The sequence below is a fragment of the Coregonus lavaretus genome (assembly GCF_964263955.1).
Source record: "Coregonus lavaretus genome assembly, contig: HAP1_SCAFFOLD_2220, whole genome shotgun sequence".
Lineage (NCBI taxonomy): Eukaryota > Metazoa > Chordata > Actinopteri > Salmoniformes > Salmonidae > Coregonus > Coregonus lavaretus.
This window is the reverse complement of record NW_028156948.1, coordinates 72,230-85,931: the sequence shown is the minus strand read 5'-3', so window position 1 is coordinate 85,931 and position 13,702 is coordinate 72,230. Positions and strand designations below refer to the sequence as shown.

Sequence of the window (13,702 nt, the reverse complement as noted above, 5' to 3'; positions counted from 1 at the left end):
AGACGGAGGCTGAATGTTAATTGGGAATCCAGTGAAGTTCCGTGACTCTGCTGGAAGCCACCCTCAGGGAAGTGAACTCCAAAAGGAGGTCTTTCTACCCGTTCCCATTCGGGGGTGGGGGAGATGCATGTGGAGGGGTTCACAGTATTTTGGAAAAGCAGTCGACTATACAGTAAAAACCATCCCCTCTTCTCTATTTTCGCAGTTATTTTTGAAGCTTTTTTGCAGAACACATTTTTATTGCAAAGCATCAGACTACCGTGATTTATTTGATTTGGAATTTGGTTGGAGCTTTGGGTAAATTGGTTGGTGAAAATGAAAGCAGACTGATGCAAGTTAATTTGTAAGCTCCTTAAGGACATGAAGCTTAATTAAGTGGCTCGTTGAGGGGTTGATACAGACCGCTCCGTCAAACCCTCTCTCCCCAACGCACTCGCCTCACTGTATGTGTTCTTAGGTCCGGGGACAAGCTGAAAGATGGCGCAGGCCATAGCAGCGTGTTTGTTTGTGCTTTTAACCGTGTGTGTGTGTGTGTGTGTGTGTGTGTGTGTGTGAAGTTTTTCAAATTGAATAACCTAATTTCTGTCTCTGTCTCTCACAGGGAACTAGACAATCCCAAATATCCCAAGACTCATATCATGAAAAACACAGAGACCATCAGGATGATGGTAAGTGACACACATCACATTAAATATTCTCCAGTCAGTTATCAGCATGTTTTAGAGATCTGCAGTTATATATGGGTAACATTGAGCCAAGATAAAGGTTTTAAAAAAATTCCCCCCCCTTAAATATTCAAATCCATTTCTGGAGGCTTGATAATTGAGAGATTTGTTTTTTATTTTTAAAGGGAAGAAAGATGGTAGACTGGGAAAGGTTCTACCCACTTAATTTTCTGTTCAGAACTGATCAGTCACACTATGGTCCTTTTTCTTATCTGACCCCAGTTCATTCTGATGCAGAGATGATATCTGAATTGATTCTAGTCAGGACATGTACAAACTGAATAAAATAAGACGTCATATATGTAAGTATTTTGTGGTCCGGAGGAAATATTATTTATGCAGAGAATTGTTTAGTAATCCCAATGACTGCGGCCCCTTGCATGGTTATCTGAAAGATGTAATACTGATGCTTTTAAATTGTTAAATTGACATGAATAAAAACCTGTGAAGAGGACTTCAAATGATAGGCAGTGACTTAAACATGTGGCTCTCTGATACTAGTAGTGAGTGACACTTAATATTCTCCTTGGCTAATTTTGGACACATACTCTCTGTCTCTCTGTATCACTGTCTCTCTCTGTCTCTGTGTGTGTTGTCCTGTACAACATGTTGCTGCTGTGCGACAGCGCCAGACTCATTTGATGTCATTATTTGGTCCGGGCTGTATTCTGACCCCAGATAGAGCTGCAGGTCATGATTGGAGCTCTGTTCTGTTCAGAGTGTCTCTTCTTTGTTCCCCTAGCAGCCCTGAATAGGACCCCCTCAAACCAAACACTCCCTTTCCCCACAACAAGCCCATGTTGCCATCAATCTACCAGACACACCACACCAACCCCTCCCCCTCTCCCCAGAAAGCAACAACTAACAGCCACCAAGTCGTTTGTTGCGTGTTTCTATTCAGGCAGGGGGACGGACGGCCCCTATCAAATGCTCTCTCTTTAGGTCAGAGGCGTGGGGAACAGTAGGGGCGTCTCTTGTTTTGACACAGTCTGTATGTTCTTCCTAATTGACGCTAATTGGCACGGAGGGACGCCATTGTTCCTCTGTATAATACGGCCCCCCTCTCCTCTTCTCCAAGACATGCAAGACAAAAGACTAGTGAAACGGGGGCACCGGGTCGCAGCGATCGACAACGATATCATTACGGCATCAAGAGGCATGCATGGCGTGATGATGCGATTGTCATAGTGCCAGATGGACCCAGTGTTGATAGCGAGACTAACTTGGCAATGACTATTCACATGCAACTGTATTAGTAGGCTATAAACTCCAGGAGATTTTCCCAATGACTCTGAACTGCTGAAGTTATGATGGCGGGGAATATTGCTATGTTACTAGATCAGACTGTTGCTTAGAGATGCTATTCTATTTAAAAGGCCAAAATCCTAACTGAGATTAATGTGCTTGACTTGAGTTCTCTAACAAATCTTCCATTAATGATCGTAAATGTACGATTTGCACCAAGCTTCAAGGTCACACTTTTCTGTCTCCTGGGCTTTTTTCCAGGGAAACACCTAGACATGTACAACAAAGGTCATTCGTACTCTGGATACCCAGGTTACATCATGATGACTAATATGAACAACGACTCCTACATGAACAACGGCTCCCTGTCGCCGCCCATGCCCAGAACGGTGAGTCCAGTTACACTATACCTCCAATCAATCACTTCCACCAATCTGTCAAGCTATCCAGCCGTTTGTGTCTAGTACATTTTCACTGTGAAGTTTGATTCGATCTTAAATACTTAACCAGGTCTAAACTCCTAAAAAGAGTGCGCTAAACCTGGGATTTCTATTCAAATATACCTGTATATTGAAATTTCCATTAATATTTTCTACCATATTTTCAACTCTAGAATGTTCTTTGCCTCTCTTCGCCGCCTTCCTAGTGTGATGAAGCCGGTTTGTGATGGCTGTGATAGCCGTACATAACATGTCCCAGTAATGTTGTGTTTACCTGTCCCCTTGGCAACCACATGTGATCTAGTCTCCCCCACATGCCTGTCATACTTTCCAGCAGATTAACGACATCCATATTATGTGTTATTTCGCTCATCTTGTTAACTTAATCAATTTTTGTTTACATATTGACAGTAAGCCCACCAGTTTGTGGAAATAGCCAGGGTTGCCGTATGTCACCATGCTTATAGTCCCTATAACATAACAGTATTAATTTCAGGCTGTAGGCCTGGTGGCTGGCTTCCTGTATCTGTCCCGTTATGAACATTTCCAGCAAGACAGACGCAAAACGCCAGGGCATGCCAGCAGCTGTCCACCCTAATCCTGTTTGGTGTGTGTGTGTGTGTGTGTGTGTGTGTGTGGGGGGGTAGGTTGTGTGCTGGTGAATACACCCAGTCTGGCTATGGCTCGGTGCCTCCCAAAGCCTGTCCCTGCACCCTGCTAGCACATAGACTAGAGGACACAGACATACACGCATTGTTCAAGGACCAAAGACTCTGGCTTATGTCTGCCTGTGTGTCTGAGTTGGTTTCATCATGAAATTAATTTGAAGGGTTTGAAGTCTGTGTAGCGACTGTGTGAATCTGACTGACAATACAAAGTGAATGGTGTTCTGATCTCATGGCAGCGGCACCCACTTTGCTCTTGTATAGGAGTCCTCTGACCATAGATGTTTTTACAGCCAATTTACTGCTCCAATATAATTGTTTTTCATCTTATGGAATGGATAACATCTCAAGGTCTGAGAGGCTTCCATCCAACCTTGTTTAAATAAGGAAATTACTGCTGTTATGTGGCCCCTCTCGCTGCCTGGACCGTTTTTTCCCCCCACTTTCATTTACTGTGGCCGCCGCCCGCTTTTTGTTTTGCCAAATTTCCCCCCTCGCCCCGTCTTCAATAAAACGGTAGTCCATTTTATGTACATTTCTCTCACTTATCCAGTAAAACGGACCCGGTTGATGGCGGTGCAGTCATGGACTTTGGAACAGAACTCCTCTCTTCTTTCTCTTCTAGTTGATTGGCTGGATGTGAACTGTGTGTGCTGCCTGGCTGTTGATTGGCTGGATGTGAAATGTGTGTGCTGCCTGGCTGTTGATTGGCTGGATGTGAAATGTGTGTGCTGCCTGGCTGTTGATTGGCTGGATGTGAAATGTGTGTGCTGCCTGGCTGTTGACTGGATGTGAAATGTGTGTGCTGCCTGTTGTATCAAGCCTGCCGGCCACCACCACCGCAGCCACAGTATCTGCAGGCCTAGGATCAGTTTTCACCCAGATCAAAGGCACGTTCTCTCCCTTTCTTCCCTCCCTCTCCCTCATCCCCCTCTCCAGTTTAGATTGATTTTCATTGACCATGGCATTCCTGTGCATGAGGCCCAACTGACAGAGCTGTTCGGAGTTACTGATTGTCAGCAGATCTTTGGGAGGGAAGCAAGGAGTGAGCGATAGTACCTCTAAGGAGTTGCGATAGATCTTTACATCTTTAAATGGAGAAGGGACGAAGGGTTTTTAGTAGTTCAGCTGTCAATGGGGTTAGCGTAGTGGAGGCACCATGACCAGTGGCACATATGGGGCTTGTCCCTGTGTAGTTGATTCAATAAAGTTCTGTGTTTTTATGGAAGGAAGAGAGGATCTCCGTTGGATGTTAGATATCCCTTCATCTCTGGAAGTGGTTGTCCAGGTTTAGATATGAAAGGAGAGATGGGGTAATTTTAAGAAAGCAGTGCAGTTGTGGTCTAAAGCTTTCATGGTGAAATGAAAATGAATGCATTATTATTATCTTTATTATAACAGATAAAGTGTGTCATATTAGTGTTTTTTTTTAACTTGCTTATTACATTGTCAATACAGAGTTTACACTTTGTAGCAGTATTTGTTGGCTCTTGGTTGGTGTGGTTTGTTCCTGAGGAATTGCATTGAAAACCTTGCCTGCCACTATTTAGTCTTTCTAGAAGCCTAGTGATGTAAATACATTTAGTATTCTGTTTTAAGTGTTATCTAGTTATATATTGGTGTCAGTGAGAGCTGTAGTGATATGTTCTCGTGTGTGTGTGTTCTTCAAGTCTTCAGAGGTAGGGTCGTGTGAGGTTTGACTGTTGCATATTGGATTATTTAAAGTGACTTTGCGTGTGTGATGGCTCATATTTCCAGCTCCCATAGCCAGAGGGCCGGACTGCACAGAACTCTGGGAAGAGAGAGGGGATTGTGTTCCTTACTCTGGCCTCTGTTAAGTCTTTGCGAAGACCACACGTTCCATGTCTGGATTGGCTGGCAGCTTGGCATCAAGCTCTCACATCTCTCTGGCTAAAATCTAGGAATTAGCGAGCAAACACTTTCCTATGTGCGTTAACTCAACCCCTCTGTTTTCTGACTGTATAAACGTTTAAATAGAACGTGCAATGGAGTCAATGAGAAATGCTATTTGAGTCATTGTATCAAATGTATAGCTTCAGGATTAGTGTGTTTGAATAAACAAGGATGCTGCTCCTCTCTTGATTCAGTCATAGTTTAAACTTTTGTCACCTTCTCATGAAACATCTGAATTTGAGCATGACAACTTTTAACCACCAAGCCTGCAACAGTGGAAGCCATTTTCACACACTACCTTACTTTAAAACTATAACTTTGAATCCACTACCTCGTTCCAAGCATAAGTTGATGATCTCCAAGCATCCAGTCTCCAGCCTGTCAGTGCAGCAGTTGGAGAAGATGGAATCGCCATAGCTGATTTTTAAGCTGGGCTTTTGGTGTGGAGAGAGCTGAGGGAACCATTTGCTGCCCCTCCCAGGCCATACCTCCCTCCCCCTGTCGTCCCCCTTGGTGGCGGGTCCTTGTGGTGTGTGAGAGCCCGTGGGGGGAGACTGTGGTTCCCCTTTGATGTCAGCGAGAACGTGACGGATCTCCTTGGCGGCATGCTCTGCGGTGTGGAATCACTAACCCTGGCTTACCTAACGGGATTTACCGCGCTCCCCTATTCTCGGTTGCATCCCAAATGGCACCCTATTCCCTATATGGTGCACTACTTTTGACCAGGCCACATAGGACTAGTTAAAAGTAGTGCACTAATATAGGGTGCCATTTGGGACGTACCCCTCGTCACCCCCAGTGCCATGTGTATCTGTCCTCACGGTCTCAAACCCTGGCCCCATTCGGCAACAATCCCTGATATGAGAACACTACATTTCCCAGAAGCCCTCCATGTCCACGCGCAGTGTAGTCTGCGGCAACGTGTGGCGCCATGTGTAGTTCTTTATCTACGTCTGCAGGGTTTTAGTGCGGTTCAAGGCGTTGAATCGAGCGCAGCGTTTTGTTGTGATTTGTGAAGCAGCTGGGATCTATTTGATGTATGAGTCTGCTGCTGGATGTCGTTGCCTAAAATTGGCCTATAAACAATATTGCTGTATTTTGTGACCAAATTACATTTTCAAAAAAGTAAATCATTTGAAGTTTTTTTTTTTTTACTCTTTAGGGGGGGGCTACATTTCAAGGACCATCAGAGGATCATTGCTGCATTGATGTCATCTGCTGTGCAGGTCTGACAAACAGCAGGGTGTGTCACTGTGTATAGACCTCACAGAACGCTCACTCTCCAGCGTCCTCCCACCCTTTGTGCTTCTGGGTCTCAGCTCTTTATAAACAGTCTCATTGACACGGAGCGCGCATCAAACTACTGTACTGTATGGTATATGGCGAGGAGGCTGGTTGACACATTTATTCCATATGGCGTTCCCTCCACAGTAATGATTCCATGTGGTTGCAATCCCCTTATCAAAGTCTTTCATCTTGTTAAGTGGAGCTGGGAGAAATTATCCTCTAAATTGAAACGACTGGTGTGTTTTTTTTTTTTTGGTCTCCCTGTAAGATGAGAAGACAAAATAATACCAGTCAAGGATGCACCAAGTATTCACATAACGGGGTGTGAATTCGTGTTTCCACGCTGAAGGAATCTGTGTCTGTGTATGTTGGTCGCTCATGTTTTGATTAGTTGGACAGTATGTCATCTTTTCTTTATTTTTATGAAACGTGTAACTGAGCAGTGTGGGAATATGGTAAAAAAATAGATTGTATCGTTTGTGTGTGTGTGCATATAAGAGTTTTGATTTCACGTGCTCTCATGCGCTCATCAAAACAATACTGTCATCATAGCTGAGGACATCACAACACTCTAGTCCTCCTCTCTTCTCCCTCCTTCATACATCCTGCTGAGGGAAAGATGGCTTGCTCCATGGAGCCAGCCAGCCTGCCCAGGCGAGGCCAGGCCCCAGCCACAGCACCTGCTGAGGGGGAGCTTCACTCCTCACCGCCTGCCTCATGAGCACCAGGGGATACGGAAAGGAGGGGAGAGGCGTGTGCTTGGGTGGGAGTGGAGGGTTAGAGAGGATAGTGGCTTTGTTTTTGTCTCTGTGTGGCGTCGGTTGTCGTCGCTCCAGCTTGTTGTTTTTTTGACTCCCGGGCCGTCAGAAGGGCCCCCGGTGAAAGTCCCTCCACTCCCCAGGCTGCGTGGCTCCTATTGAAGCCGGTCTGTGGGAGCTCTGCTCGGCTCACAGGGACCGGAGCCCAACTCCTAGCCTCCCTCCACCACCTAAACACTGCTGATAAGACTGACTCCACCACAAATTTAAGACGCCAAGCAAAACACGTTGTTGTTCCACATTGACACACTACAACGGGAGATGAATGGGAGGCTTTTGAAGTTGTGTAGCTAAAACCCTTTTGATGCCATTAGTTTTATTTGTAGTCCCCAAAAGCCCCCAAATAGTACCTCACTGTGGTAACATGATCATAAAATCATCCCTTTTTTTAGTTGAGTGATAACCAGGTCTATATTTGGTGCTTTTTGTCCGCCATGTACCTCAGTCAGTAAACAGGCTGTAACTGTGACAGGGACAATGGGAGCTGCAGGGGTGAAACACTGGGTGTAACTCCTCCCAGCGCTCTAGTTCAGAGAGAACCAGCGAACAGTCCTGACTTTGTCCTAGTGTGACGGCCTTGATCAATAGCCGCTCTGTTACCATCAAGTTACTCTTGTTTTTTTTCTCCCTCCTCCATATTTTTCAGAAGCTCATTATTTCTCTGTGTGTCCTGTGGTGGGTGTGAGAGCTAAAGAGACTCCCATGCTCTGTGTGTGTGTGTCTGACAGCGCTGAAAGATTAATGCTCCTCAGTGTAGAAGGTTGGGTATAGGGCCGGTATAGTTACTGTACAAAGGGGTCTGTGCTGCTCACCTTGCCTCGTCACCAGGCTTTACTAACCAAGCTGATAGATGGATATAGCTCTTTTCCCCCCCCTTCTTTCTGTTCTTTGTTTTTGCTAGCACACATTGACCGCATACATTTTTATTTCCTCTATTTCCCAAACATACTGTTCATATACTGGCTTGAGTGTGAGAGTGCTCGCGGTCACACTGCGGAAGACACATTTCAGTTGAATGCATTCAGTTGTACAACTGACTAGGTATCCCCTTTTCCCTCATCTTTCTGTTTGAGCTTGCAGAGCTAGGGAGGACAGGAGGAGGGGTTTGCTGTCAATTCATTTTGTGTGGTCTCGGCTATAAAAACAAAACACCCTGCTCTTTGAATGGTGAAAAAAGCCAGTCTTTAATTTTTGGGAAACCCATAAAAGTTTGCCGCTCCTTTCATATCAGCCTCGGAATTGAAAACAAATGCTGTATTCTCCCCCCTTCTCATTTGAACTGCCCTATTATGGAGTTGTGAGAAAAAAAATCAGCCCGTAGATCTTTCTCTCAGTCTCTCTCTCCTCCCTCATTTTCCAGCCCCCCCCCCCACATTTCTCTTTCCCCTCTCTCCTGCCTTCTTTATCCTCCTCCCTCCCTCTTTTTCCTCCCCCTTGTTTTTGAAGAAACCTACAGAGAGGGGGGGAGGAGGGGAGGGAATCACTGATGTCAAAGTAAAAACCAAGAGCATTAAGAAAACTGGCAAAATGCAATACAGCTGCAATCCGACATGACGCTGGAAAATAGGTCTGAGGAGCAGAGAGAGCCTCCCTGTATCCGTATTCCCAGGGTGCGCAACTGCTCCCGGCCTCGGCTTTGATCTCTTCAAAGCCTCCTACTAGCTGGAGAGTCTTGGCTGCTGCTCGCGCTGGAGCGCCGGAGAGAGGGAGAGAGGGAGGAGGGGTGTATGCGTGTCGGAGGGGAAGGGGGAGGGGGGGGGGGGTCGTCTTTTCCTTTCCAGGGCTGAAATCAATCACAGTGCCGAGGCAATTATGTGTAATTCAACAGGGCCAGATTAGTAACTCTGTTACCTGAGTGACTGACTACGTGTCTGTAATCTCAGAGACTCACTGACTGGCCCTCGCCAGCCAGCCAGGAGAAGTCAGCACTGGGTCACGGACAGGGGAGGGAAAGAAGGAGAGCGAGGGAGAGGTGCTGAAAAGCAGGCCGCCATGCCGCCGTCCAGCAGAGCAGAAAATCGGAGCACAATGGAGTGATTACACTTGCAGATGTAGCCATATTTGACTGAGGCGAGCGGAGAGGGAGGGAGGGGTAGAGAGGGAGGCAGTGATTGCCATGGCGCTCTAGCTAGCTAGCTCAGTCTCTCTAATGAGCCTTGTTCCTTTTGTGTTGGGGCTCGTGCCTGGTGCCGCCCCCTCACCACCCCCCCCCCCCCCCCCCCCCCCCCCGCTGCTCCCTCCGTCCCCCTTCAGTGCCATATCTCTACCCCTCATGCCCGACGCCTCGGATGGCCCCCAAATGCCAGGCTTGGCCCAGGCTCACACCCCGGGCACCCAATTTGCCGTGGCTGGAGAGAGGAGAGCGGCTGGAGAGCTAGTCTGCATGGCTGCAGGTCACAGAGGGAGGAGGAAAACAGAGTAGAATGGGACTACTGCCTCGCTCTCTCCTCTCTCTTGCTATGGGTCTGGACCGTACCCCTGCTACAGTATGCAACACACACCACATCATGGCACTTAGCAGCAAGTCCCCTGTAGCTCAGTTGGTAGAGCATGGCGCTTGCAACGCCAGGGTTGTGGGTTTGTTTCCCACGGGGGGCCCGTATGAAAAATGTATGCACTCACTAACTGTAAGTCGCTCTGGATAAGAGCGTCTGCTAAATGACTAAAATGTAAAATGTCCTGGGTCATGCTTTGTTGGGGAACGATGCTGAAATGTTGTGAATCTTTGCCTCTTCGGAAGTGATTATGGCTACCTGCTCGATTTGATTCTGGTTGCTGTTCTGTAACCACTAGAATTTACAGACATCGCAATATACCAGCTTCCTATTATTGGAACAGATGACCTCATTTAAAGGGAAAGATATTCTCTCTTTCTCATGAAGAAGAAAACAGGTCTTTTGTTTAGCTGGTTCTCGGCAGTCACTTGATGCAGGGTGATGAAACCCATAAAGATATCCAGCAAGAATGTGTTTGTTCATCTGATGAGCTACGCTGTGTTCTGTTCTGTGCTCCTCTCCTCCCTCCTCTCTCTCCTCTATTTTCTTTTGATCATCATCTTCATCTGGTGGTGATGGAAGGGAAGGCTGTGATTTTCCCCTGGGGATGTACACACACACTAAGGACATTAGATTTACACTGGTGTTAAGACGAGTGGAGTAAAGCTGGGCGACATGGACAAATCCATATTACGAAAAATCGACTGAATTACGTGTATAACATTAACACCCACCTAAGTTCTTAATTTGTTTTTATATTACCCTTAAATACTATTACTACTACTTTGAATGTTGCTCAATTGTCCCATTTTAACAATCACCCATATTAGCATTTAACACATTTCTCTAGTAGGGCCCTATAGGTTATTTATCATAATGAACGATATCAGCAAAATGTCCACGATAAGTGGTCGGTTTGGTCAGTGTCGATCATTTTCGGTTTATCGTCCCAGCTCTAGAGTTGGGGTACCAGTGATAATATGGATGTCAGTGACGTTTGTTTTGTAAAGACTGAAATGGTGAATAAATGAAACTGAGTGGATTGGATTTACTCCTTTGTCACTGTAAAAAAAATATATATATATATTGACTAGGAACTAAGCGTTGAGTCTTGCTATTCTGTATTGAAAATATTGGAAAATACATGTTTTGAATTATAATTATTAATAGGCTATATGTGACAAGGATTGAGATCTAAAATGAGAAAATAGAGGGAGCTACACTGAAAAACATTGCCCAGTTGGTGTGGCATCTGTATGTCTGTCTGCCCAATCTACCCACCTCAGTTTCGCTCGGGGAACCAGGTGAGACTTTTCATGTCTCCCGTCAGGAGAGACTTCAGAGGGACGTCCTCGGCTTTGAGCTCCCCGTCATCAAACAATGCATCCAAATATCAAATCGATCCAGAGCCCCAACCTCATCCCCCTCTGCCCCCGCCACGCACCTATCTTTGAGATGAAAGGGGACGGAAAAAGCAAATGAACCCCCTCCTATCCCCCTCTTACGCCACCAAGAAAAGAGGAATCAAGATGGGCGCCTTGGTGGAGATGGGGATTCTTCAATCGCTATTCAATCTCAATCCCACTCCACCCTTCATGTGAACCCTATACACAGACAGGGTCTTCGCTCCGTACAAAGATAGACAGCTATAAAGCGGATGGGATATGACAGGTTCATAGACGTTTCACCGAGATTCTTTGACTTCATAAAAGTCCACGGTGCACCAAGCCTGGCTTTGGCTAATTCATCTCTCTGATATTGCAGGAGATCTGGAAAGAGGTGTGAATGAATGCTAGGCTAGTCTCCCAGCGGAGTGTTGCATTTTCTTTGTGTTCCTGTGTATAGACCATATTCAGACCACAGAAGGTTTTGAGCATTGTAATGGTGTAATGCAATTACATATTGGGGTGCTATTCATGAGTTGGTGATCTCTGTTGGTCTCATGCTATCTCTCGCCATGCTGGAAGAGAGACACTACAATTTGGCTCATACGAGATAGGCCCTGTAGTGTAAAGAGTGATGATTGGACTGATGGGAACATAGCTACCCCCCACTAAGTCTAAAATGAGACTGATACACAAAGGAAATACTGTACAAGTCCATTCATTTCAAGAGCCACAGAAAATAGAATTGAATTATAACCGTGCTGTGTTGTGTTAATTTCGTTGTCATTCTGCATCTATTTCAAGTGTAGTATCAGATGAATGAATGGGCTACATGTGTTGGGCTTGGCCTCATGCAGTTTCTTTCTTTACAATCAGGATTTGAATATATCATGACAAAGTAAGACGATTACCATTTCTTAAGAGGTGGTCGAGAGAATGGTCCGACCGTTGTCAGGGACCGTGTTTTAACACGGTCGTTGTTTTGGTTTGTGTTATGTCTCTACAAAAGCGTCTCACAAAAGTAACCAATAGGGGCGGAGCTTTTCTTGTGACTGGGTTGATCCTGGAAAGGTTGGCTGAAGTGTTCCCTTGGGTGCATTCCAAATGGCACCCTATTCCCGATTTTTATAGTGCACTAATTTTGACCAGTCTTATGGGTATTGTTAAAAAGTAACGCACTATAAAGGGAACAAGGAGTCATTTAGGACGCAGCCCGAGTCATACATGGGTGGAGAATAGCCATTTGTTCCGAGGGGATTACGCCTTTTTAGAATGGCTTTGTTTTCATTCAGATCTGAAGAGAGTGTGTGTGTGTGTGAGAGAAGCTGAAAATGTGGGGTTTTAATGACTAATTCCAGGCTGAAAAGCAGGTGTTTAGTGTCTCACCGGTTAACCCTTTAAAAACGAGGAGTTGTACCTAAACAACAGCTGGGCTGCTAGTCGGACCTATTGTAGTTCTGTCCATTACTTTATAAAAGACAAGAATGGTTTGTAACCGGATCCACAATGATTAATGCTTTGGCTTATAGTAACGATGACTGGGCTTATAACACTATATCTTGGCTAGAGAGTAAGAGGAGGAGTAGTATAAAAGCCCCTTATGTAGAAACCTCCTCCACCTTTTTATCAAAATAAAATTTTGTAAAAATTGACTGACTTTAGGTCAGTTTATCCTTCATATTTCACGACGAAGCTGAAATGACTCACTATAGGTAATCCAATAGCCTGCTGAAGTCTATTACCTGGCTATTAGCTGCCTAGCCAGTGGGAGTAGACGGCTAAGAGGCGTTGGTCTTCAAAAAGCAGAGGTGCGCTGAGGTGAAAAGGCCATTGATCATGTGACTGTGGGGTCAGAAGTTCACATGTAAGACCGCTAGGACACAGGCGTCATGGCTCTGGGGCAGAATGGATCCTCTGAGTTGCTATGGTTAAAACAGGAGCAAAATGCCGGTCAGCAAAACTATTTTAAAAGTAATATTAATTAATATACAATAGGTGTGCATACAACACTTTCCCCTCCTTTACATGAGTATATGAGTGTGGACATCATATTTCACTGCCTTTTTTTAGATTAATAATATAAATATATTAGCAGACAGTTGGCTCATTCTCCTGCTCTGTTGTCATTGAATTAGATCCCCTACCTACCACTGTGCCAGAGTGTTTACCTCCCCAAGGTTGTGTGTGTGTGTGTGTGTGTGCGCGCACGAGTGAAACTAGGTCAGTACACTCCCCAGCTCAAGCGACTCCCATTCAAATCATTCACCCCTGATACACGCTCCTCTCCTCGACGCGTGCCGTTTCAAACCTTCCTCGTAAACATTCACTCCCCGCCAGCCTGTCGCCATCTGCCTCCCACTGGCTCTCACCACCCTTCCATGACCCTATGGCTAAGCTAGCTACCCTTTCCCTCAATGGCTAGTGTTTGTTAGGTAGCATGTCAAAGAGGACTACTAAGACAGTGGTTCCCAACCTGTTACTGTACCACCAACTGAATTCTGCTCTACCCGGAGTACCTCTGAAGTACCCCCTCGTGCATTTTACCAGTAGGCCTATGGTCTTATGATTCTTCTCAAGTACCCCCTGTGGATAGGCCAAGTACCCCTAGGGGTTCTAGTACCTCTGGTTGGGAACCACTGCACTAAGAGATTTTAGGTTACTGTAGGAGTTCTTATGAAGCTAGCATGTTGAGGGGGAACTGCTACCTGCCTACAGCTCTCAATATCAA

General features: G+C 45.6%; 1 protein-coding gene across 1 annotated transcript in view; it reads left to right on the top strand.

Annotated features, from left to right (window-relative positions):
- Positions 1–601: 601 nt before the first annotated feature.
- The window catches only part of LOC311119553 (lymphoid enhancer-binding factor 1-like), a gene marked incomplete at both ends in the record, with an annotated part of 37,904 nt that continues 24,803 nt past the window's right edge, over positions 602–13,702 (top strand). The window contains 2 exons of the mRNA XM_084194231.1: positions 602–668; positions 2,232–2,359. Coding sequence (XP_084050357.1) covers positions 602–668; positions 2,232–2,359 — 195 coding nt within the window. The remainder of the gene's footprint in view (positions 669–2,231; positions 2,360–13,702) is intronic.